Raw genomic sequence first — 23,445 nt, forward strand, 5'->3', positions numbered from 1 at the left:
GTGGAGTAAGAGGCTAATTAATTTAGATGAGCTATTATCAGCAAGTGTCTAAATGGGCCATCTTGATTATCACTACAAAAGTTTTTTTCTCCTGCTGATAATAGCTCATCTTAATTAATTAGTCTCTTACTCCACTTTTTCATGTTCTCTGTATGTATATATATATCTTCTTAGTATATGTTCCATTCTATGCATCTGACGAAGCTGTAGCCCACAAAAGCTTATGCTCAAATAAATTTGTTAGTCTGTAAGGTGCCACAGGTACTCCTGTTCTTTTTGCGGATACAGACTAACACGGCTGCTACTCTGAAACCTGTCCCTTCATGAAAACCATCTGTCAGGAAAGCTTTCAAATGCAGAACTACACTCCCCATTTCTGAATTTCAAAGAAAGATTAAATGAAATGAATTGAGTTTGTCTATTCATTTTCACATTTATTCATTATTCAGCCATTAAACAAGTCTTGTATTTCTCAACCCAAACTGGATTCCTGGGGAGAAACACTTGGACAAATCACTAGGTGGGAATTTAAAAAAAACGGACACTGTGATTATCCTAATAAGAGTTATATTGGACCATAATCAGCAGAAGCTGCACTGCCTTATCTAGGTATGTAACTTATTTGGGTCACAAATCGTGTGCCTGTGTGTGCGTGTGTGCGTGCGCGTGTGCGCATGAGCAAGCACATGTGTGTGCATGTTGGACGAGTGGGAATGACCACCCACTCCAGAACTGAAATCTGCGAAGAACTGATCAAGGTGTACCAAGCAAATGTCAATTAGATTCCTCTCCCACTCCCAAATCATGCTCCTATATCCTTTCATCTCTTGCTGAGGTCAGCAGGCAGTGGGAGCTGCCTCCTGTGGGGTGGAGACTCTCTCTCCCGTCCCCAGGCACTGAACAGGAGGACTGCCGACTCCGACGGTCTATTAGTCAATTGGTCCGAATAGGAGAGGGTAGTGGGTTAGAGATCTGCTACGAGTGGCTTCCAGGAGTCCTTCCTCCCTGGCACAATTCTATTTTGAGCTGTCAGCCAGGAGATTTAAAGAGGCTGTGTGTGGCCTGACGTAAATGTCTTTCCTGGCTGGCTAGCCAGAGGGAAACTTGGCCCCTGCTAGCATGTCTAAGGGAATATATTAAGCAGGTTCTGTGCATCTCCTCCCCCACCTCACCAGTCACTCCTAGTGCCATGATTTCAGTACACCAGTATTGGAGTCAGGCTGGACACAGTCCCAGGCTCTGCACACATGTATGGCTTATATGATTTAATATGATTTAAACAACTGCAGCAGAGGGGAAGTTCCCTGTGCGGAGCAGCCCTGCAGCTGCGGAGCTCAGGAAACTTGTAGCCTCGGGAGGCTATGCAGCTGCAGAAGCAGATGAGAGCTGGATGGAGCCCCATACCAAAACATGCCCCTGCAAAGCAAACAAATTCCAATCACAAAAACATGAACAAAGAAATAAATGTTCAATACAAAAACAAACTGCAAACCGAACAAGGGAGCTGCAGCACACGGAAAGGAGATAAAAACAGGAAAACCTCAGTGTCTTCTGAAAGATTGGGAATAGTGCCTCTGCAATTTTGAATTTGAATTTTGGCTAGCAACGCACACCATGTAAATGCCCAATTAAACACTTGAGCAAGTAGTCAACACCTTAGTGTTCTGTTTTGATTCCATGATATAATGCATCTGATGGTTTGTACAGAAAATTAAGAACACCACTGCTTTAGCACAATGGTTCTCAAACTTTTGTACTGGTGACCCCTTTCACATAGCAAGATGCTGAGTGCGACCCCCCCCCCATTATAAATTAAAAACACCTTTTTATATATTTAACACCATTATAAATGCTGGAGGCAAAGTGAGGTTTGGGGTGGAGGCTGACAGCTTGCGACCCCCCATGTAATAACCTTTCGACCCCCTGAGGGGTCCTGACCCCCAGTTTGAGAACCCCTGTTTTAGCATCACTTCACAAGTACTTGATCTATCACAATCTGCACCGCAACAAGGGCAACAGAAGGCCTGAATGAGTCTTTAGACACTTTTTGCTTCCATAGCAGACAAAAGACATGGAAGATTACCTGATAACGCAACATTGTTATGACAAACCACCTATGGGCTTGGAGTACTGATCACATATGCTTTCACCCCTTCATGATATAGTATTAAATGGCTCTACAACATACAACACACTGGAAGGAGGAGGGAAGATGTGAAACAAATACAATTCTCATTAAATGAAGTCACAGGTTTTCTGAAAAGTCACTACAATATATACATAATCCATGATCAATAAGAATGATGTGGGTCAACATTTCTATTTTATGTTTCCCTCCCCTGCTAACTTATTCACAGACAAGCAAAAACGGCTTTGTTCTGAGGGATCCTTAGAGATAAACAGAATGGAAAGTAGTAGTCCTTCCACCAACCCCTTTGTAGCTGGATGGGCACCGACTCACTATAAGTGTCTAGCATATGTCTTTGAGGTTAGTTCTATCAGAATTGAAAGGGAGTCTTGTGAGCATTTCAGACATTAGGCCCTTAGGAGGCCCAAGGCATGGTTCTACTGTTAGAGGATAGTCACAGGGAACCTATTCCCTTCCCCTAACAGTACCCACTCAGCAGGCAACACAACATGATTGCGTCCACTTCCTGAGCACAAAGCAGGGGAAGACCCATTCCGCTCTGCTTGTGTGAGAACCCTGGAATCAAGTATAATTATAGAAATGGTTTTACATTGTAAAATTATGCATTTAGTAATAATTTTGAATGTTTTAATATTTATTGCTGTATAGGTTCTGTTTGTATTTTTGTTAATATTTGCATCAGTTATGGAAGTAGAGAAATGGGAGCTGCCTCCCTAAAAACAGGGTAAGGTACATGTACGTGATGGAGTGTGTCCTTGCAAAGACTTGTGAGCAGATTGCTGAGATCTGCATGCAGCTCAAGAGTAGGGAAGACCCATCCCACAGGAAGCTCCCTAAACAAAGGATCAGGCAGGGCAAGGTATTATATCCTTTAGGAAACGACAGCCTCATCACTGAAGGTGTGCCCTTGCAGCCCCTACATACCAGCTAGATAGACAATTCTGGGCAGAATGCCCCATGTTCACATCTTTTGCACAGTTGTATCAGTTGTGCTTGCTGAGCAGTCTAGCACTTGCACCCAGGGAGTACAACCCTTTCCTCTGCCTTATGCAGAGATAATGCCCCCTAAAACCACCACTGTTGTGGGGGTGCAAGCTGTCCATCCCTCCACTGCCTCAAGAGTCTTAACTTAGCCCAAACTGGCATTGATCTCTAACAAGTGAATGAAGTACCCTTCAATTCCAATAGAAATAAACCTCAGATGGAGATACTTATTAAAAAACAGGACAAATGAAAGCAGATACACAGAAAATAAAATTTTAAATGACTACTGTTTTGCTACATTGACTCCCCTCCCCAAATCTGTTTATAATGACTTAATGGGCACGAGGTTTGTTTTGCTACGTACTGCAGATGAGCACAGTTTAGCACTGTGACTGCTGAACAATCCATTATACTTCATGATGAAAGTTTGTGGAAAGGTAGTTTATGGTGATATCCAATAGCCCATACCTACTACTACAAACTACTGGGGACCTGTCCTAGCTCTTGTGATGGCAGGCCCATTAGAAATGCTTACTTCATCTTTCAAATCCCTCCTGCTGAGAGGCCTACAAAAAAACTCAACAATAGTTAAGTAGGTGGTGTGAGGTGAGTGCTGTTCATTACTCAGATCATAATCATCTCCCTGTTACCTTGTGCTCCCCTCAACATGTTCGATGTATTCACCTGTTGTCACTTGCCTTATACATAGATTGTAAGTTCTTTGGGGCAGGGACTGTGTTTTTGTTCGGTTTGTACAGTGCCTAGCACAATGGTGCTGGGGCCACTAGGTGCTTCTACAATACACGTAAGAATAAAATAGACAGGTTTTTTAAATATAAAGATTTTTAAAACCTAAGATTATCCAATCACTTTGATTTCTGCCAATTTGATCTCCCTTTAAACAATCTAGCCTTGCAGCAGTCAGAGTAAGCCATTAGCTGGTCAGTGCAGGTTGGTGTATGCAAGTCTTTACACTCCCTGCTGGAAATGAATCTATGAAGCAGAAACTGATATTGCTACCTGCTTTGATGATGGTTGTTGGCTCTCCACCATGCAAACTGGCTCTACTGATGGAAGGGCCACTGATCTCCGTCCAGTAAACCATCTTGTCCATGCAGTCATACGCAACTCCAATAACAACGCTGTCCTGTAAGTCAACAAGTGAATAATTACAGCCTCATACTAAATAACAGTTCTAAAGCTAGAAAGAATGGCTTAGGGGGTCTAAGCATCAGGCTCTATGCAGGGCCAGAGTTAAGAATAAGGGCCCAGCAGGCAAACGAACAGAGGGGCCCTGATGGGGTCAGGTCATGGAGGAGAACTATAGAGGCAGGTGGGAGGTGGGTGGCCAGGAGGAGCAGAGTTACAGCAGTTGGAGAAGTAGTTAGTGCAAGTGAGAAGCTGCTGCACCCCCACCCCCATTGCAGTCTGGCCAGAGGATACCCTCTTCACTCATCTAAAAAAGGAAATAATTGTGATCCCTCCATCTCATGACAGTCATCCTGACTCCACAAATCTAGGCTGGACTGGCAGGCACAGGCATTCTGGGAATTATCTTTGCAGTAGCCCACAAAACTTTTAATCAAAACTCCTTTAATTAATCAGGCCTTTAATTAATCATTTCCAATTCTGTTACATACACAGAGACCTACTGAGAGTTAGTGCTGAATTTTGTGGATAGTTCCAATAGCCTCCTTTGCAATGACTGATGCAGTCTCTTTGCCTTTTACTTATTTTCTCCTTTTCCTCCTTCGCCATTTTATTTTTCTTTCAAGAATCCTCATATTTCCCTCCACACTTTTCAGTGTCTTTCCTTCAGATTAATTTTTCCTTATCTCCCTCTTTCCCACATTCTTTCATGAGTACCTCTTTCCTGTCACTCTTTGTTTTTCTCTCATCTTCCTCCTTACTCTTTCCTTAACTTCTCTTTTCTTTCTAACTGTCCCATCTTTCTTTCCTTCCATTACCTTAAATTTTCTCCCTTCTGTCATGTCCAGTACCTACTCACACCCATCACACACTCTGCCACTAGATTCTAGAACACCCAGCCACCAATATACTCATTCACCCAACCACATTTCATCCACCCATCATTCACACCTTCTCTCCCCAACATACCTATGCACCCACTTCTCCCTGGATGTAACCACCACCACCACCATCACCCCTGTCCATCATGCACCCACACTGTACTGTGGGTGCCTCCCACACTCCCATGCGCCAACTCCTCACCCTACTAGACACAGACATACCATGAATCCATTCCTCACTCATTCAAGTGCTAGGGCCCTCTAGTGGTGTCCCCACAATCTACTCTCCCAATGCTGGGGCTCTCAGGCAGCCCTTATACAGAGTCTGTTCTCTTCCTCCTGCACCCTACATTCCTTTAATGGGTGGTATGCAACGTTTAGTTGCTGCCTGCCACTAACCCACATACCCTAGGTGGCTCCATTTCATTGGTGCTTGTGCATGTAGTTTGTGAACCGCTTTGTGTGAATGGTACTATATTGAAATGTAATTTATTAAATTAAAACTGTTAAATTAAATTATTTTTTTAATACATGAACTATTCTTATTTAAAATAAACTACAAAATTTCCTCTTCCTGAGAAAGTCAGTGGACAATCAGAAAAGATTTAAGACTCTTTAAGACTTGCAAAAGAAAGCAGAACCTAAAGAGCACACATTTAGATTTAAAAAATCCTTATCATAGCAATTGGATGGGACTTTTAGTCTGACACTCCTCATTTTGTATGGATTCCTGAGTCTGTCTCTTGTGATGCCTTCGTAAGATAAGATTCTGGCAGAATGGAAGAGTACAGAGAGTCCAGCAACCCCTTAACAAGGCATTTCAAAAACATCCATTAAAATGAGATTTATTTATGCATGGTGTTCTTGACCATGCATTCAGGCAATAGGTCGCGGGGTGATCAGAGTGTTTGAGTGTTGCAACATGCTGTTTCTGCTTGACATTTACACAAATCTCTCTATAATTTAGAAACTGGGATTAAAAAAAAAACCCCAGCTATTGTCAGTATAAAGGAAAGAGGTCGGAAAAGTTTAATTAATGATTAAACTAAGAGTTAATCTTATCTATGAAGGTTTTCACTGGAGTTTCTCTTTTAAATTATTTTATTCAGACCAGACAGAAGGAGCCACCAGGAATTTCCAGTTCTGCTTATACATCAACCTGACTGCCCAAGTTTGTACTGGGGCTGATATACAACATCAATTTATTATTGCATAGAATCTTCATACAATAGACAATGGACCCAATTCTACTCTTACATCAGGGCAATCCTACTGACATTACTCACTGAGTTGCACCAGTGTAACTGAGATCAGTATTTGGCCTACAAAGAATGCCCAAGAAATACAAAAGTACAACAGTTACAACACCTGGTACTGGTAGCCACTCTATAACGGGGGCTGGGACGAAAGGGGTAATGCCAAGTGTCAGGAAGAACAAATGAACATGCTGAAGTTGGGTAGCTCAAGGAATCAGATCATATCATTTAACAGAGTTAAGAGCAGTGGTGGGCAACCTGCGGCCCATGGGCTGCATGCAGCCCGTCAGGGTAATAATTGACACGTCAGATGTCAAACTTGTCTGTCCCCTCTCCAGGTCTGGTCCCTGTGGGTGGTAAATCCTTTCCCCACATTCTTTCCCACTGTTTGGAAAAAGCTTCTTCTTATCAAATGACTCCCTGATGCTTTTCAAATCCCATCCTCTTTTCCATGGCCTGTAACTCTTAACCAGTGGTGGGCAACCTGCGGCCCGTAGGCTGCACGCGGCCCGTCAAGGTAATCTGCTGTTGGGCCACCAGACAGTTTGTTTACATTTGCATGGCCGCCCGCAGCTCCCAGTGCCCGCGATTCGCTGTTCCCAGCCAATGGCAGCTGCGGGAGTGGCGCAGGCCACAGTGACATGCTGGCCTCTGCTTCCTGCAGCTCCCATTGGCCAGGAACAGTGAATCGCGGGCACTGGGAGCTGCGGGCGGCCATGCAAATGTAAACAAACTGTCTGGTGGCCCAACAGCAGATTACCCTGACGGGCCGCGTGCAGCCTACGGGCTGCAGGTTGCCCACCACTGGTTAAGAGTTACAGGCCATGGAAAAGAGGATGGGATTTGAAAAGCATCAGGGAGTCATTTGATAAGAAGAAGCTTTTTCCAAACAGTGGGAAAGAATGTGGGGAAAGGATTTACCACCCACAGGGACCAGACCTGGAGAGGGGACAGACAAGTTTGACATCTGAAGTGATTAGGGAACTGACTGGAGAACTGGGTGAGATTCAGACAGATGACAGGAGGAGAAAAGACAGAAACTCAATGGAAGACCTTTAAGAATAATATGGAGTTTTATACTGGAGGCTGCAGTGGACAGGAAGCCAATGAAAGCCATGAGTCTGGGGGTGAGGTGTTCCCACATACGAGCTATAAGAGGTTTTTTGGACATAAACGGGACAGAAGATTTATTCATGATGAAAAGCTAAAATGCTGTGTGAACCTTTCCTTTAGTGTAAATAACTCTTTCTGTAGCCTCAGGATTCTTTATTACTGATATAAATAATTTCAATAAGAGTGAGAGGATACCAAATTTGTGTGGAGCACAGGTAAATCTGGGACTAAAATGAGTAAGTCCTTCAATGTAAGGAAGATTTGAGAGGGTTTCCTCTGTACACAAGGTCCATAATCTGTCTCTTCAGTGAGCAAGAGGACATTTTCTCCCTAAGCACCAGTGGCTATTGGAGATACAACAGATACTCACTGGGACATGCAGTAAAGCTTTTGCATCCGTTTTCTTCATATTATTTTCCACCAGTGGGACGTGTTCAATCTTCCCACTTTGGGCAAAGAGTAAGTGTGTTCCTGGGGGCAGAGGAATTGAATCTGGTCGAACAGAGGGCCCAATAACAACAGGAGGAGCAGATGTGCTCAGACCTTGGTGACAGATGACGAAAAGCAGACGAAAAACTCAGTTCATGTAAATACAACAAAGCAAGCCATTATCTTCGATGCATAATTACAGACATCTTAGAAAGACATAGCACTATAAATGGATAGTAACAAGAAAGGTAGTACAACAGATATTATACGACTTCTGAATTTTTCTTGCACACGGTGCTGCGATCGAGTGCGTTATAGCTAAGGCTGCGAGTGGGTCACGGAGATCATGGATTCTGTGACTTTCTGTGACTTCTGCAGTGGCCGGTGCGCCTGGCTCAGGGGCAGCTCAGGCAGCTCCTGCGCCAGTCGTACTGGCAGCTGCTGGGGAAGTCTGGGGCAACCGTGCACCCACCCACCCACCCACCAGTAGCAGAGTTTCGGTGTGGGAGGGGGCAGAGGCATGGGATGTGGGGAGGTGGGCTCTGGGTGGCACTTACCTGGGGGGCTCGCTGGAAGCGGTGACATCCCCTTCGCTCAGCTGCTAGGTGGAGACATGGCCAGGCAGCTCTGCGCGCTGCCTCCACCCAGAGCGCTGGCTTCGTAGCTCCCATTGGCCAGGAACTGCAGCCAATGGGATCTGCAGCGGCAGTGCCTGCATGCTGTTGCCCTCCTCAATCCTCCCCACCAGCACCTGGGCTGCCCTCCCCGCACCAAGTTTGAGTCAGGGGTATTTTTAGTAAAAGTCACAGACAGGTGACTGGCTGTGAATTTTTGTTTACTGCCTGTGACCTGTCCATGACTTTTACTAAAAATACCCTAACTAAACCTTTACTAAAACATAGCCTTAATTATAGCGCCTCAAGGAGTTTAGCAACGGGCATGGTCCCACTGAGATAGCACAACTCTGCAATACTCCAGTGCAGCGCTGCACCTACACGGTATACCAGAATCCATTAAAAATAGAAGCTGCAACAATTTAAGAGATACCCACAGAAGAGACAAATCCTTGAGTAACTTACATGGGGGTCGGATTCCTGGTCCAGTTCTGGTGCCATCAATCTCATTACCATCCCTATTCACACACCAACAATACCCAGTGTTAGAATGGCATTGAATTGGTTGGTAATTCCCGTGCTCATCACACTGAGGAACAAAGTGACCAATAGGTCTGGGCATTTGTGAGTAGGAAGAGTCCCTGCTAGCCAAAGCTTGTTCTTGTTCATGCTGACATTTAGTCTTCTCCAGTTCTGCAAAAAAATAAAGCAATGGATATTTTATTTTATACATCTGACCAGCTACAGGATCATAGTGCAGCAGACTATGATGAAAGTATTCCAGACTCCAGCCTTTAAAGAAAGTTTTTACTATTACAAGTCCTGATGTCATATCTTAAAAGATAATGTGTAGTTACTTCAATGATAACCTGACAAATGGAAGTGTGGCACATTTGTCTCAAAACATATTTCACAGTCAGCGTTAAAAGTGTAACTTCATATAGTCTGAGACCATGAGCAAATGCTAGATTTTAATATGTTATGTATTCAGATAACAACATCCACTAACAAGAATCATTCTGCCTGTCCATTGTGACCTAGAATGGAACTTCACTCCTCCAGGAGGAGGCAGCATAATGTGTAATCAATTTGCAACACCACCTCACCCCAAGAATTGTGGCTAACTAGCTATGCCATACTGTAGATGTAATTTTTTTTTGCAGGTCTAAAGGCCTAGTCTCCCTTCAGATCCACAAGAGCAAGTCCATGATAAGCAGCAGAAATTACAAGTTCTCTGCAAAAAGAAAAGGAGTACTTGTGGCACCTTAGAGACTAACCAATTTATTTGAGCACAAGCTTTCGCAAGCTACAGCTCACCTCATCGGATGCATACGATGAGGTGAGCTGTAGCTCGCGAAAGCTTGTGCTCAGATAAATTGGTTAGTCTCTAAAGTGCCACAAGTACTCCTTTTCTTTTTGCGAATACAGACTAACATGGCTGTTACTCTGAAAGTTCTCTGCAGAAGCCAGAAAGTGCAGTGCCTCCTTATGGCTTTATGTCACAAGTAGGGCGACATCCCTCTGGTATCTGCAAAGAGAAGTGTGGTCTGGTCCAAAAGGGGGGGAACACAAACAAAGTCGGGGGGGGGGGGGAGAATCATAGGACTAGATTCTATTGTCTAGTAAATGTGTTGAAAAGAAGGGCATATCAAGCAGAACAGATACACCAGTCTAGAAACTGATGACATGCAGCAGCCCCACCACCTGTGGAGATCTGTTAATAAAGAGGTCACAAAGGAACCATTCTATATGCTCAGGAGGGTTGGACACAGTCCCCTGAAGAACAGGTTTTCCTAAGACATCACAAAATCAGTTTATGAAAAATATACTGTAATCATATACCTCATGCAACAGGGAATAGTAGCATGAGCGGAACACTAACTTTTCCTTCGACTTGCCTTTCAGCATAAACAAACTCAAAACGTACAGACAAATGACTTTTTATGTCTCCAGACACAACTGACTGGATTAGTTTTATCTTACTCTTGGGGGTCCCTGCAGCGTTTGGGAGAGAAGAGATAGAGATCAGTTGTGACTGCACATCCCCTGCCTCCTTTCTCAGCCTGCAGAACCATTCTCCAGCCAGCCAGCAACAACCACTCTGAACTGTTTGATGACAAGGTTTAACATCACCACTTTCATTTATTTGTTTGTGTTTTACACCACACAACAGCCTGGTAGGGAACAATGACCAGTATCAGCAGTACACCCCTGCAAAGCCACTCAGAGTAGAGCAGGCTCTGCAGATGACACCGCTTATTCATATGGTTTTACAGTCACACAGATACAAACCTTAGATTTTTTTAAAATTTATTTAAACCAGTTATGCAAGGACAGGCTTGGGACATGTCTCAGACACCTGGACGCAATTAAAATCGGGAAATGCAAATGTCTTGAGAACAGTTCAGCGTCTCTAAACAAATGAAATATTTGGCCTCAGCTCTGACGTGGGTGGTGAAGTACATTGAGACAAGGGAGACCACACATTTTTAAGGAACACTACAGAGCTAATATTTTGTGTGTGTTTGAAATGATTATCTTCCCAGCAATGCACTCTAAAAAAGTAGGGAATGCAGTAATTGACTTGTTACGTTCTGTGTATAGCATTCTCCTGTGAAAGCTGAGGGTGTACAGCAGCGGGAGCCCAGCCACGTTTTTCTACTGTTCAAGGGTTTTAAAAGGAAACTATTATCCATCCAAATTATCTTTGTGAGAAAGCATCAGCCCCTCCCTCCTCCAAAAATGAATATGAATCCCAGAGGTTGGCCTTTGCTCCTCTCTGCCCCAAGAATTAATCATCAAATAGTGTAATAGCCTCAGTCACGACTGAATTTCTAACAAAACTAAACCAGCAGTTATTTTATTAACAACTTAAATTTCTAAATCAAGAGAATGAATACATTTTTAAAAGGAGTTAGCTATTACGTATTATAGAAAGGAATGCATGCACTCCAATTGTAATCTGGTTGTTACATAAAGCACGGTCTTACTACAGCTAAATAGAATGTCACAAGAATCTTGGAGTTCACATATGTATATGAACTTAGTTACATAGATACTTTCCACGCTGATTATAGGAATGCCAAAAACGAGATGGCAAAATCCACAGCAAAATAGTAAATTGCAAGTTACTCATGACTACCAATTTAGGTCTCAATCCTGCAAATATTTATACATGTGCTCAACTTTACTTAAGCAAGCACACACATAACTGTTTGCAGGATTAGGGTCTTAGGCCAATATTGCAATCAGAGCCATGTGGGCAGACTCTGAAACTCTATACAGTCACAAAGCTCTGCTCATGTGGATCCAATTGAAGGACTGAGGCCTTAATTTTGACAATTCCTTTCCAATAGCTAGTTAAGAATAATATAGATGTTAAGAATGAAAGTTTCCAAAACACATTCCCAGTGTTCTCCTGAACTGAAGCCATAGTCAACAGATAAGAGTTTACGAAAATATTTATAGGAAAAGAGAATCTCAAGCAAAATAATTTCACTATCACCGCATAGACAGGAAGCTATAGTAAAGATACCTCCTTTCATAACCACAGCAGTTCACCTTGCAGTTTTGTTAAGTCTCCCCAACACAAACACAAAAACACATGCTTTACTTGCTATTGCAATGCTACGGACCAATCTTGCAAACATTTATTTATGCAATTAGTCCCAATAAAGTCAGTGCGATTAATCACATAAGTAAGAGCTTGTTGGATCAGACATCTAGTTTCCAGACTCTGGAGCCCAGGGCTTTTTTAAACTTTGAAATTCTTAGCCTATATTTATAAAGATACAGAAGACAGCTAAACAACCAAATCCCACTGCTTTTCAATGAGAGTTGGGTGCTTAGCTGCCCTTTGTGCCTTTGAAAATCATCCTCTTACTCATTTGTGCTAGATGCTTATATGTACGGATTTGTGGTAAGCTTTCAGTTCCATCCAACTGTCTATAGGTTACCTTGAGATCTATTCTTTCATTCTTGTAAACAGCCTACTTTAGATAAATATTTGTATTTAAAATCTGTGAACAGAAATAAGATCATCATCAGCATATCTGCATTCTATACTGAGCACACACATTTATTTTGGATAGTCTTTCAGCATTTGTTTTGGATAGTCTTTCACCCTTATTCTCATGCTTCAACTCATAATGCTTATTTTAGCTCATATTACAACATACACATAAAAGTTCATCAGCACCATCACCGCCAACAAAAAAATGAAATCCTATCAACTATAACCACTCAGGTTTCAGAGTAGCAGCCGTGTTAGTCTGTATTCGCAAAAAGAAAAGGACCACTAGTGGCACCTTAGAGACTAACCAATTTATTTGAGCATAAGCTTTTGTGAGCTACTGCTCACTTCATCGGATGCATGCAGTGGAAAATACAGTGGGGAGATTTATATACACACAGAACATGAAAAAATGGGTGTTATCATACACACTGTAAGGAGAGTGATCACTTAAGATGAGCTATTAAGAGAGCGGGGGGGGGGGGGAACGGGACAAAAGGTTAACACCCATTTTGCTTATGCTCAAATAAATTGGTTAGTCTCTAAGGTGCCACTAGTGCTACACTGCATTTCTTTCCCCTCTTTTGTTAGTTTGAATTGTAAGTAGGGCTGTCTATTAATCGCAGTTAACTCACATGATTAACTCAAAAAAATTAATTGCAATTAAAAAATTAATCATGACTAATCGCAGTTTTAATTGCACTGTTAAACAACAGAATTCCAATTGAAATTTATTAAATATTTTTGGATTTTTTCTACGTTTTCAAATATATTGATTTTAATTACAATACAGGATAAAAGTAGACTTTATATTGTTAATTTTTATTGTTTATTTTTGATTACACTTTATATTGTTATTTTTTATTACAACTATTTGCACTGTAAAAATGGCAAACAAAAGAAACAGTATTTTTCAGTTCACCTCATACAAGTACCATAGTGCAATCTCTTTATTGTGAAAGTGCAACTTACAACTGTAATTTTTTTGTTCCATAACTGCACTCAAAAACAAAACAATGTAAAACTTCAGCGTCTACAAGTCAACTCAGTCCTACTTCTTGTTCAGCCAATTGCTAAGACAAACAGGTTTGTTTATATGTATGGGCGATAATGCTGCCTGCTTCTTATTTACCATGTCACCTGAAAGTTAGAACAGGCATTTGCATGGCACTTTTGTAGCCGGCATTGCAAGGTATTTACGTGCCAGATATGCTAAACACTCGTATTCCCCTTCATGCTTTGACCACCATTCCAGAGGACATGCTTCCATGCTGATGATGCTCATTAAAAAATAATGCATTAATTAAATTTGTGACTGAACTCCTTGGGGGAGAATTGTATGTCTCCTACTCTGTTTTATCTGCATTCTGCCATATATTTCATGTTATAGCAGTCTTGGGTGATGACCGAGCCCGTGTTGTTCATTTTAAGAACCTTTCACTGCAGATTTGATAAAAAGCAAAGAAGGTACCAATGTGAGACTTCTAAAGATAGCTACAGCACTCAACCTGAGGTTAAGAATCTGAAGTGCCTTTCAAAATCTGAGAGGTGTAAAGCATGCTTTGAGAAGTGTTAAAAGAGCAACACTCCAATGAGGAAACTACAGAACTCGAACCATCAAAAAAGAAAATCAACCTTCAGCTAGTGGCATCTGACTCAGATGATGAGAATTAAAACGCATTGGTCCGCACTGCTTGGGATGGTTATCGAGCAGAATCCGTCATCAGCATGGATACATGTCCTCTGGAATGGTGGTTGGAACATGAAGGGACATATGACTCTTTAGTGCCTCTGGCACATAAATATCTTGCAATGCCGGCTATAACAGTGCCATGCGAATGCCTGTTCTCACTTTCAGGTGATATTGTAAACAGGAAGCAGGAAGCATTTCTCCTGAAAATGTAAACAAACTTGTTTGTCTGAGCGATTGGCTGAACAAGAAGTAGGACTGAGTAGACTTGCAGGCTCTAAAGTTTTACATTGTTTTGTTTCTGAATGCAGGGTTTTTTTGTACATAATTCTACATTTGTAAGTTCAACTTTCATGATTAAGAGATTGCACTACAGTACTTGTAATGGGGGAATTGAAAAATACTATTACTTATGTTTTTTACAGCGCCAATATTGGTAATAAAAATAAATATAAAGTGAGCACTGTACACTTTATATTCTGTGTTGTAATTATAGTCAATATATTTGAAAATGTAGAAAATATCCAAAACTATTTAAATAAATGGTATTCTATTATTGTTTAACAGTATGATTAATCGTGCAATTAATTTTTTTAATCGTGTGACAGTCCTAATTGTAAGCTCTTTGGGGCCTGGACCTGGTCTCCTTTCATATATGTAAAAAGACAGGCATGCCACTGGCACTACATAAGATGTAACATTTAAAATGTTCACCATTATTCTAAAGAATTACACTATTGGTTATTAAACATCTACACAGTGTCATACATTTACCCATTGCTTTAGACACAAGGCTTGATTTTGCAAGCCCTACCACATGTTAATCCTTATGTGAGGAGTCTCATTGCCTGCAAAGAAGCTTTTTGCTCGTAAGAGCTTGCAGGATCAGGCTCATACAATAGATAAGACACAGTTCCACATTGTGACACAGAGGCCCATTTGTGCAGCAACACATCGGGACTGACATACTCACTACACCTCACACAGTGGTGTCATATTTAGGGCCCTACCAAATTCACAGCCATGAAAAAAGCATCACGGACCATGAAATCTGGTCTCCCACCGTCGAAATCTGTTTTTGTGTGTGCTTTTACCATATAGTATACAGATTTCATGGGGGAGATCAAGGTTTCTCAAATTGGGGGTCCTGACCCAAAAGCGAGTTGCAGGGGGGTTGCAAGGTTATTTTAGGGGGGGTCGTGCTATTGCCACTCTTACTTTTGTGCTGCCTTCAGAGCTGCCATCCTTACTTCTGCGCTGCTGATGGCGGTGGCTCTGCCTTCAGACCTGGTCCCCCGGCTAACAACCACCGCTCTCCAGCTGCCCAGCTCTGAAGTCAGCGCCCCTGCCAGCAGCAGTGCAGAAGTAAGGGTAGCAGTCCTGCAACCCCCCCTACAGGAACCTTGCGATCCCCCACTGCTCCTTTTTGGGTCAGGGCCCCTACAATTACAACACCATGAAATTTCATATTTAAATAGCTGAAATCATTAAATTTACGATTTTTAAAATCCTCTGACCGTGAACTTGACCAAAATGGACCGTGATTTTGGTAGGGCCCTAGTCATGATATATACACAAGAGGTGTCAAGTAATATATAATTGGAAAACTAGTAACTCACTGATCACTAATATTCTTCCATGATGTATGTATCGGGTATATACCAAGAGTTATGGATATGTGCTAGAATTATGTTCTTAAAGCAATTCATAAACCCACCAGTCTGCCCTAGATAATAGAATGTGTATTTGCTTGGCTGATCAACCTGGTCTGGCAGAGACACTGAAGGCACATTTACTTATAAAATACATAAAGCTATCAAGCTAACAAGTTGGGGAGAAGACATCATGGTGTCTACATTCCAGCAGGAGAAAAAAAAGCTTCATCTGGGCTACAAAGTCAGGCAGTCTGAACCTCAAATGATAAGCAAATAAATCAACTGATTGTATGTATAACACATTCCTGTATTATAAAAGTGTATCAAGTAAGTTCTTTTATAAAAGCCTGTGACCTAAACTCTTGGGTGTAGCAAGTTCCAGAATAGCATGCTGCCTGATTTGGGACCTGTCTCCTGATGTGCTCCACTTATGTTTCATTCCATCTTTGTTTCTAACAGTTTCTATAAAGTTGAAAGTATGGACACTGTAGGATTGTAAATATGAACACAGGAAACCATTTTACTATACTACACTATATTTATTCTACACAAAAGAATAAATGGACACAAATCAGACATCAAGAATTATAACATTCAAAAACCAGTCGGGGAACACTTCCACCTCCCTGGACACTTAACAATAGACTTAAAAGTGGCAATTCTTCAACAAAAAAAACCTTCAAAAACAGACTCCAATGAGAAACTGCAGAACTGGAATTAATTTGCAAACTGGACACCATCAGATTAGGCCTGAATAAAGACTGGGAGTGAATGAGTCACTACAAGAACTAAAAACTAATTTCCCCCTACTGTTACTCACACCTTCTTGTCAACTGTTTGAAATGAGCCACCCTGATTACCACTACAAAAGTGATTTTTCGTCCTGTTGATAATAGCCCACGTCAATTGAATTTTCTCGACCTCCGACTTGGTAAGGCAACTCCCATCTTTTCATGTACTGTTATATATATCTTCCTACTGCATTTTCCACTCCATACATCTGATAAACTGGGTTTTAGCCCACAAAAGCATCTGCCCAAATACATTTGTTAGTCTCTAAGGTGCCACTAGTACTCCTTGTTGTTTTTGGTTTTGCATTTTACTATACTTATTCTTATACTTATGTCTACAGTGACCAGCTGTCCTGATTTTATAGGGACAGTCCCTATATTTGGGGCTTTGTCTTAGATAGACGCCTATTACCCCCCACCCCGTCCTGATTTTTCACATTTGCTGTCTGATAACCCTACTTATGTCACTGATTTTTCTAGAATTTCAATTATATTTGTATATGTTAACTAAAGTTCAAAAAAAATTTATTTCACTAATTTCCATCTCCGTAATTAACTCTAAGTAGCTGCCTAAATAAAGAATGTGTTATATATGACAAGTGCATGTTGCACTCCAATAAGTAATTTTATAATTGTAATAATCAATAAGAATTCAGGGTTAAAAAGATTTTTAATAATCTGTTTACAATGGAACTAACAAAGTTAATGGGAATTGCAATGATGAAACTACCAAAACAAATGGGTGGGGACTGTTGGGAATTCAATACGTGACCTTTAGCACACAATGGTTAGAACTCCACATGCCATTTGAGTTCATATGTGGACGCAGAAGTTGAAAGACAAGGAAAAGCTAAACAAAGTCAAAACTTTTCGTCATGGAAACATTCGTTATGGATGGAACATGTCCAAATGTGGATTTAGATTTATTTTATAAATCTAAGGGTAAAAAGGAGATAATAGATATAAAAAAAAATGAAGTGTACCCAGTATATAGATGAAAAGTGGAGTTGTTTTTTGTCAAATATACACAGATAGATCCAAAAAAGAAAAAAAAAACAGACCAGGAAAAGTAGGGACAGCACATCGTACACCAAAGTTAGGAATTAGTACATCTAAAAGAATATCCGATTTTGTAGCTGTTGTGACGGCCAAACTAGCCAATAATGCTAGTGTGTTACACTGGATCTGGGATGGACGTTCAGCAGCAGGGATCATGTTTTTGGGTTCAATATCAGGCCTTGTGGCACTAATAAAAGGGATCTCCACATGTAGAAGTGATTTAATCCATGAAGTTATATTTCTAACAAAAGAGTTAGGATAGATAGGAATACATATAGCATTAGCCTGGATGCCAACACATATGAAGATAACAGGAAACAAAATGGCAGACAAAGTTGCTAAAAGCACTGTAAGAAATGGAAGGATTGACCGAGAAATACCCCTGAGTAAACAGGAATTGGCCTCACTGAACGCTCACAAATGCATAGTTGGAAACCAGCCTGCCTTACCTGTGGGTCAGTATAGTTAAAATAGATATTAGAGAGTTATAAGAATGTGTGTAGTGTTTAGAATTTATGGAATGCTTGTAGGGCGCTGCATATAATACTTACAATATGTCCCATGCTATAAAGGTAATACTTAAGTGTTTGCGCTATAACTGTAAAATATTTGTTCTGAAACTCTAACTCACCAAACAGGAAAAAACCACCATCTAATGCAAAATGCTAGATTCCTACAGAAGGTGTTACCTCCTGCCAATCAGGAAGGACTGCTGAATCCAAATGAGCCATTGTGGAACAAAGACTTTGTCGATTGCTCCCCCACATCCACCCACGAAGAGTTCTCCCATCAGCTTTGGCTCTAGGGAAATGGGGATAAAAATCTCTCACCAGAAGGAACTACGAAGAGTCTCTGTATGCTGTCTGGACTCTGATGGGCAGAGATATCTAAACATAAGCAAGAGATCCCCAAGCAGCTTGGCTTGGGTTAGCCCCAAAAGACATAAAAGCTTGCTTATTATAGAAGCTGCTATAACATTTTGAACTTAAGACTGTATCTTTGTGCATGTATGCTTACCTGCTTTAACCTTGTAAAGAACTCATTTCTTCTCCCTAGTTAATAACCCTTTAGTTAGTTATTTATATGCATGGCTAGAAGCATTGTCTTTTGTTTGAGACCTAAAGCGCAAAATGACCTGGGGTGAGTGACTGGTCCTTTGGGAGTAGGAGTAACCTGAATATTGCTGTGATTTTTGGTGTAAAGCGACCATTTATCACAGAGGCACGCTTGCCTGGGGTGACAAGATAGATTGGGGCGCCAAATGGGACTGTGTGTGACTCCATGTTAAGGCTGTCAGAGTGCTTTAGGAGTTCACATTTGTTATTTGGTTGGTAAAATCTAATTATAGAACACAAACAATTTGGAATTTGTGCCCGGTTCCTGGACAGTCTGCCCCAAAGTTGGCACTCACGCTTGTGAGCCCCCTGCAGACAGCATGACACCTCATACAGAATGATTTAAAGAGAGAAGTGGCAAAAAATTTGGATCAATGAAAGAAGAGGAAGATGATTTTCTGAATTGTGCTTTTGAGTAGAGGATAATGAAATACAGAGCCCGGATAGGAAAAATGAAGTGATTTTGTGTAGAGTACTAACTGGCCACTGTGGTTTAAACTAAAATCTTTTCTGAATAAACAAACACAAAGATGGACTATGTATGTGATGTAAGGTAGAAGAAACAGCTGATCACCTTTTATGGGTATATAAGGGTTTTGATAAAGAAAAGGAAAAGTTTGAGGAATTTCAATGGCTTAAGCTAACAAAAGTTATTATATTTTGTAGTAAAAATATCAGGGAAAAGGGTAGTATTAGAAAGGCTTTGTTACAATGAACATTACCTGAAAGATACAGGGCAGAATGGGAGAACATAAACCATGAGGTATTTAGGAGCTGGTGGCGGCTATAACTATCCAATCAAGTTTGCTTCACCATGGAAAACAACCAGAAAAAGAATGAAGTGGGGACGCTCTGGAGATTGCAGAACGTGAACAGCTCTTGCAGGGAAGACCCTGAGACCAAGGGAGCTGTGATCTTAAGAGAAGCCCAGGGAAGAGGAGGCTGTGAGGAAACCTGGATGGGGTTTGGGCCTAGAGGCCATGTCAGAAGGCTGAGATCCAGCTAGGAAGAACGGTGAGAACAGACTGGGATGGAAGATGAGCTCCAGCTGTAAGAGAAACACCTAGACACGAGAGTTGAGTATGGACTGTTGTGTGATGATGGACTTTATTTTGGGACCCTGAGGACTGTTAGGACCTATTTCTGTTATTAAACTGACCCCAGGCAGGGGTGGTGTTAATAGAGAAATGAATTGTTTTAGATATAAAACCCAGGCAGCGAGTGCTGTTATTCATGTGAAATCCTGGGCATAGTTCTTAAGGAGCCTGTAAGAGGGGGCTAAAAGGGGTAGGGTATCTGTAAAGAGAACCCAGTCCAGGAAGGGGAGCTCGGTAAATGGTCACCCTGTTACAGGGTCTGTATCCTGGAGCACAGTGACTCTGCAAAGGACTGAAAAATCACAGTAGACAAGTAACTGCACATGAGCTCCCAATGTGATGCTGCAGCTAGAAGGGTAAATAGGATCCTTTTATGTATAACTAGGGGAATGTCATGGAGTGTGGAGGTAATATTACCTTCGTACATGACACTAGTGAGACGGTACTGGAATACTCTGACCCATTTTAGTGTCCACACTTCAAAAGGGATGTTGAAAAATTGGAAAAAGGCTCAGAAAAGAGCTACAAGAATAATTTAAGGTTTGAAAAACATCTCTTACAGAGAGATACCTAAGATGTTCAATCTATTTAGTTTATCCAAGAGAAGCTTAAGAGGTGATTTAACCGTAGTCTACCAGAACCTACATGGGGAAAGAGATTTCTGTTGTTAGATGCCTCTTTAATCAAGCAAAAATAGCATAATGAGATCCAATGTTAGGGAGCTGAAGCTAGACAAATTCAGACTAGAACTAAAGCATGTATTCTTAACAGTGAGAGTACTTAACCAGTGGAACATCTTACCCAGGGACGTGGTGGAGTCTCCATCACTTGAAGTCTTGTAAATCAAGACAGAATGTCTGTCGAAAAGATATGCTATAGATCAAACAGCAGTTATGGTCTTGATGCAAATACCACTGGGTGATGCAGAAATTATTGGGTGAGGTGGCTGGTATTATGAAGAAAGTCAGACCACATGGTCTTAGCGATGTCTTCTGGCCTTGAAGTCTATGAATGTATAAGGATGTCCTTCCTACAGCAACAGCGGTTTAATTTTTGTTCCATCACACTTTCAGCATCCCTGTCATTTTCAATTTATTTCAAGTTGTATGGGACATCTTCCTCCCCTTCGCCACCCACCAAAACTGATTATGCACTGGTTTTGTAATCATGCCAAATTCAGATATTCAGTTTTATAAGCCATTAAAATATTTTCAACTTCTGATCTACCAACTGATCTGATCTACCATTTTCATTCACAAATGGAAGCTACAGCAAATGTTTTCATACTGTGCCCAGAGTCATTATGTAATCTCATAGTTACTTTAAGTTTCTTGTTTGGACCATTCTGGGTACCACAAGAAACTACACTAGGATTTTCAATTGCTAGTCCTGAACAGTCTCAAAGAGCAGGTTAAAAATGTCAACATTAAAAACTCACCCTTATTTATCAGTTTACTTTTGCTTTTGTCATCCTGCATTTGTAGTGATATACTACAAACAGTAAATAGACTTATGTTGTCAATGCATTTCTCATATGAAAGATTATACACACTAACAGTACTTGTGTGAGTAGTATTTAGTGGCCATAGGTCCCAACCCAAGAATCTTTTTTTTCCCTTCTGTTTAGTAAACATAGCCTCTGGGGTTTGCAGGGGTTGGAGGGCTCAGGCATCGGTTTCTTTTTGAACTGAAAAAATGAAGCGTGAGGAAATAATGAAGTTCAGACATTCTTAGTAGCTGCTGGAATGTCACTGCTCACATCAACTCTTTCATTAACGAGGTGGCTAAGTTTGGAATGAATGTGAAATTTCCAACAGCTACTTCTGAGAGAGGATTTACCATGTACTGGTTAAAAAAAAAAGAAAAAGAAAATGCATAAAACAGATTGTTACTCATTGTATGGAACCCAGTGTTTAAGATTAATTTTATATCAATGAGAATAAAGGCTGCATAAAGCAGCATTTTGTCTATTAGACTCAGCAGATGCTTATTTCTGACTCTACCATTCTTAAAACTGAAATCTTGAGGCTTATTAGTAAAGTTCAGCTCTAAGTCCAAACTCTGTGGCTTGGGCCCATCTGGGCTTGTCAGTCTAATTGTTTCAAGAGGCCCATTTCCGCAGTACCTAGACTCACTTTTTTGTGATAAAAAAAAATCATAAGCAGCCAGTTGTATAAGCTGCTGAAAAGACTATAGGTAGCAAGGACCGAGCAATTAGTTGAATGAAAATCTCCAAGCTGATAGCTACCTGGAGAGGTATTAGTGAATTAGTTTAGGTCAATGAGATCTCACCTTGGTATGGAAGAAGTAGGAGGGGAAAAGCCTGGATAGATTGTAAATTTGAATACAGTAGATCCTCACTAAAATACTCTGACTGGGAGATCCACTGTGGAGTACCACATATTAAAAGTCAGCCAATAAAGTGAACAAAGCACAGTTAAAAAAATAAATTAGAAAATGTACTTGAACTACTTTTGACAAGTATATTTTGGTTTTAATTACTGATAAAACTTCATAACTATTAAACATATCAAAGTATATTTGTAAAACTAATTAAGTTTTAGCAATATAGATTCACGGATTCATAGATACTAAGGTCAGAAGGGACCATTATGATCATCTAGTCTGACCTCCTGCACAACGCAGGCCACAGAATTTCACCCACCCACTCCTGCGAAAAACCTCTCGCCTATGTCTGAGCTATTGAAGTCCTCAAATCGTGGTTTAAAGACTTCAAGGAGCAGAGAATCCTCCAGCAAGTGACCCGTGCCCCATGCTACAGAGGAAGGCGAAAAACCTCCAGGGCCTCTTCCAATCTGCCCTGGAGAAAAATTCCTTCCCAACCCCAAATATGGCGATCAGCTAAACCCTGAGCATATGGGCAAGAGGCCTCTCTAAAGCATCTGCTATTACCCCTCTGTTGAAGAGTGGAGTAACCACAAGGTTTTTTGTGAGAATTACCAATGTTGCAGCTTAGTGAAGTGCGAAGTAATTGAGTTCTACTGTATTCCAATCAGACTTAATTCACTAGCAAAGGATAAGCTCCTTACCTACCAAGCAGTTTTTGTAATCAAACTTTATGCACTGAACTAATTTGATGCTGGTGGTTTAGATATGTTCCTAATTCACAGCAGAAATCATAAGGAAAAAAAACCCAGACACACAGAAAGTTTAATGAACCCTAGTAGATTCTTAGCCCTAAAAACACTGGATACTAAAAACCCTACCAGCTATTATATTACCACTAACGCTGTTTTAGGATAGATCCATATACAGCAAGATATTTTACCTTGAAAGTGGAAGGTCAAGTAAGGTACAGGACTCAGAAAAATCATGGTGACCAGCCAAACAAATAGGGTATTAAACTCAGCAGATTTAAGGTGCAGCTGGAGCACTAGGCCCTTGGGCCCAGATTTTTAAAAGCATCTAGCAAATTCCATAAAGAAATATT

General features: G+C 41.0%; 1 protein-coding gene across 1 annotated transcript in view; it reads right to left on the minus strand.

Moving 5' to 3' along the window:
* NID1 (nidogen 1) overlaps nt 1-23,445 on the minus strand; it is an 80,766-nt gene that overhangs the window by 12,872 nt on the left and 44,449 nt on the right. The window contains exons 13-15 of the mRNA XM_074948887.1: nt 9,041-9,268; nt 7,903-8,075; nt 4,154-4,280 (exon numbers count right to left, since the gene is read on the minus strand). Coding sequence (XP_074804988.1) covers nt 4,154-4,280; nt 7,903-8,075; nt 9,041-9,268 — 528 coding nt within the window. The remainder of the gene's footprint in view (nt 1-4,153; nt 4,281-7,902; nt 8,076-9,040; nt 9,269-23,445) is intronic.

This window comes from Natator depressus, chromosome 3, assembly GCF_965152275.1.
Source record: "Natator depressus isolate rNatDep1 chromosome 3, rNatDep2.hap1, whole genome shotgun sequence".
NCBI classification, from domain to species: domain Eukaryota; kingdom Metazoa; phylum Chordata; order Testudines; family Cheloniidae; genus Natator; species Natator depressus.